Here is a 1,855-nt window from a genome sequence, read left to right on the forward strand (position 1 = left end):
TCCCGTGCCCTGCTCTCCCCGTCTGGCCCACCCCTTGGCAGAGCCAGGAGCAGCTAGCTGCTGGACTGTGGAGTTTCAGGATGACAGGCCCTGGGCCCAGGACTCTGGGCCAGCTTGGTTCCTTGCAGCCCTGTGGGTGGGCTAGGCCACCCTCCCCCCAGGAGGTGAAAGACCCCTCCTCCGCCGAGCTCCAGTGCAGTGCAGTCAAAGCCGCCCATGAACCACAAAATCAAGTTTGGGCAGCATCCGGCAGCCCCACCCTCCACACTCCTGCTCTTGGGGCCCCGAGGGCACCTGCTCTGACAAACCGTGCAGGAAGGGGGCGTCCCGGGAGGGCAGGTCCATGCGACACTAACCCTTGCACTCCAGAAAAAAAAAAACCTTTCTTGGGGACTTCTGGAATGAGGATGAAAGAATGGTGGCCGGTCTATCTGCTTAGTCCTGCTGGTGGCCTTGGGTCTGTGGCATCTGCAGGGACCACCCCCACCCTCTAGAGACCTGGGTGGAGTCTTAGCCAGCCCTCTCCCCCACCCTGGCCCCCCACACACAGTCGGCTTTCAGAGAGATAACCAGCAGGGGGGAGGCCCGGTGGCTTTCATGGCTCCCCCCACCCCAGCCACACCCAGGAGCGGCGGGGAGGAAGTTGGGAAAATCCTGCAGGGACTTGGCAAAGAGCCCCTCGGTGGAGGGGAGGGGGCCCAGTGGGGGATCCCAGCTGTGGCCTCCACAGGCCAATCTGGTAGAAGCTGCCACCCGCCTCCCAAGCTCCATGATCTGACTTCTGGTCACGAAGGTGGTTTTAGGGAGAGGGGGGCAGGCACTGGCTCCCCTGAACCCTCCCTAGGAATGGACCGTGGTTACAAACCCACCATACCTAACCCAGAAGGCTCTTACTGAAGGAGACAACCGGCAAGCCCCCTTCCCTGCGGCTGGGGGAGATGCAGTTCTCCCAGACGCGCAATGGGGCGCCAGCCTGTCCCTGCCCCCCTCACACACTGGAGGCTCAGCAACGGCCCCGCCCACTTCTCTGCTCCAGCCCCCGCACCCAGTCACTCCAGCACCCCCCCTCATGACCGTCCCCTCTTGCCCTGGTAAAGGCCTCTGGGGAGGGGGTAGCAGCACTGACCCCAGGAGGAACCCCCACCTCCACCCCAGGCAGAAAACGTCACCTCCCCTATTCCTTCTCTCCGGCTGGTGGAGAGGGGTATGGTAGCCATACGCTCTCCCTGGGGGAGGCGCAATTGTCTCCAGTAAGGGAGTGGGCTTGGGTGGAAGGGCGGATGTGATCGGCCCCCGGCCCGGGCACCGCCAGGTGGGACTGCAGCGGCACGCAGGAACTTTCCCTCCGGCGCCCGCGAGTTTTCCGGGACCGGGCGCCCCACCCCGGGGCTCGGCAGTCGCCAAGGGAGCAGGAGCTGCGGAGCGTCTGGGCTGGTTCCCACGGCCTGAGGCGGGGGGGGGGGTCTCTGGGGGGCGGCCAGCATCGCGAGGGGTGGGCCTCTGAGCTGGGGGGCCGGCATCGCTGGGGAAGAGGCCCCCAGACCAGGCTTCCAGGAAGGCTCGCAATGGGGGGGGCTCAGGGTCCCGGAGGTCCCGGCAGGGACCCACCTTGCACGAGTACGTGTGCTGCACCGGGTCCACGTTGAGGATCTCTTCCACGGTGCCCGTGAGCACGACGTTCGCCTCTTCCTCCCGCCGCTCCAGCTCGCGCTCCGGGCACGTCCCGTCGGCGCCGGCCAGGCAGCGCGCCGCCACCACCAGGAGCAGCAGCAACAGCTGCAGCGAGGCCGAGCCTGACGGCCGCAAGCTGGCCATGGCGCGGGCCGAGAACGGGGAGGCGGCCAGAGCAAGCGCG

At 66.6% G+C, this 1,855-nt stretch overlaps 1 protein-coding gene across 4 annotated transcripts in view; it reads right to left on the reverse strand.

The window, feature by feature from the left end:
* The window catches only part of AGRN (agrin), a 32,415-nt gene extending 30,566 nt beyond the window's left edge, over positions 1 to 1,849 (reverse strand). For all 4 annotated transcript variants that reach the window (XM_011386041.2, XM_023526446.1, XM_011386039.2 and 1 more), the window contains exon 1: positions 1,609 to 1,849. In XM_011386041.2, coding sequence (XP_011384343.1) covers positions 1,609 to 1,815 — 207 coding nt within the window. In that variant the 5' untranslated portion in view covers positions 1,816 to 1,849. The remainder of the gene's footprint in view (positions 1 to 1,608) is intronic.
* Positions 1,850 to 1,855: the final 6 nt, after the last annotated feature.

This window comes from Pteropus vampyrus, unplaced genomic scaffold, assembly GCF_000151845.1.
Source record: "Pteropus vampyrus isolate Shadow unplaced genomic scaffold, Pvam_2.0 Scaffold875, whole genome shotgun sequence".
NCBI lineage: Eukaryota > Metazoa > Chordata > Mammalia > Chiroptera > Pteropodidae > Pteropus > Pteropus vampyrus.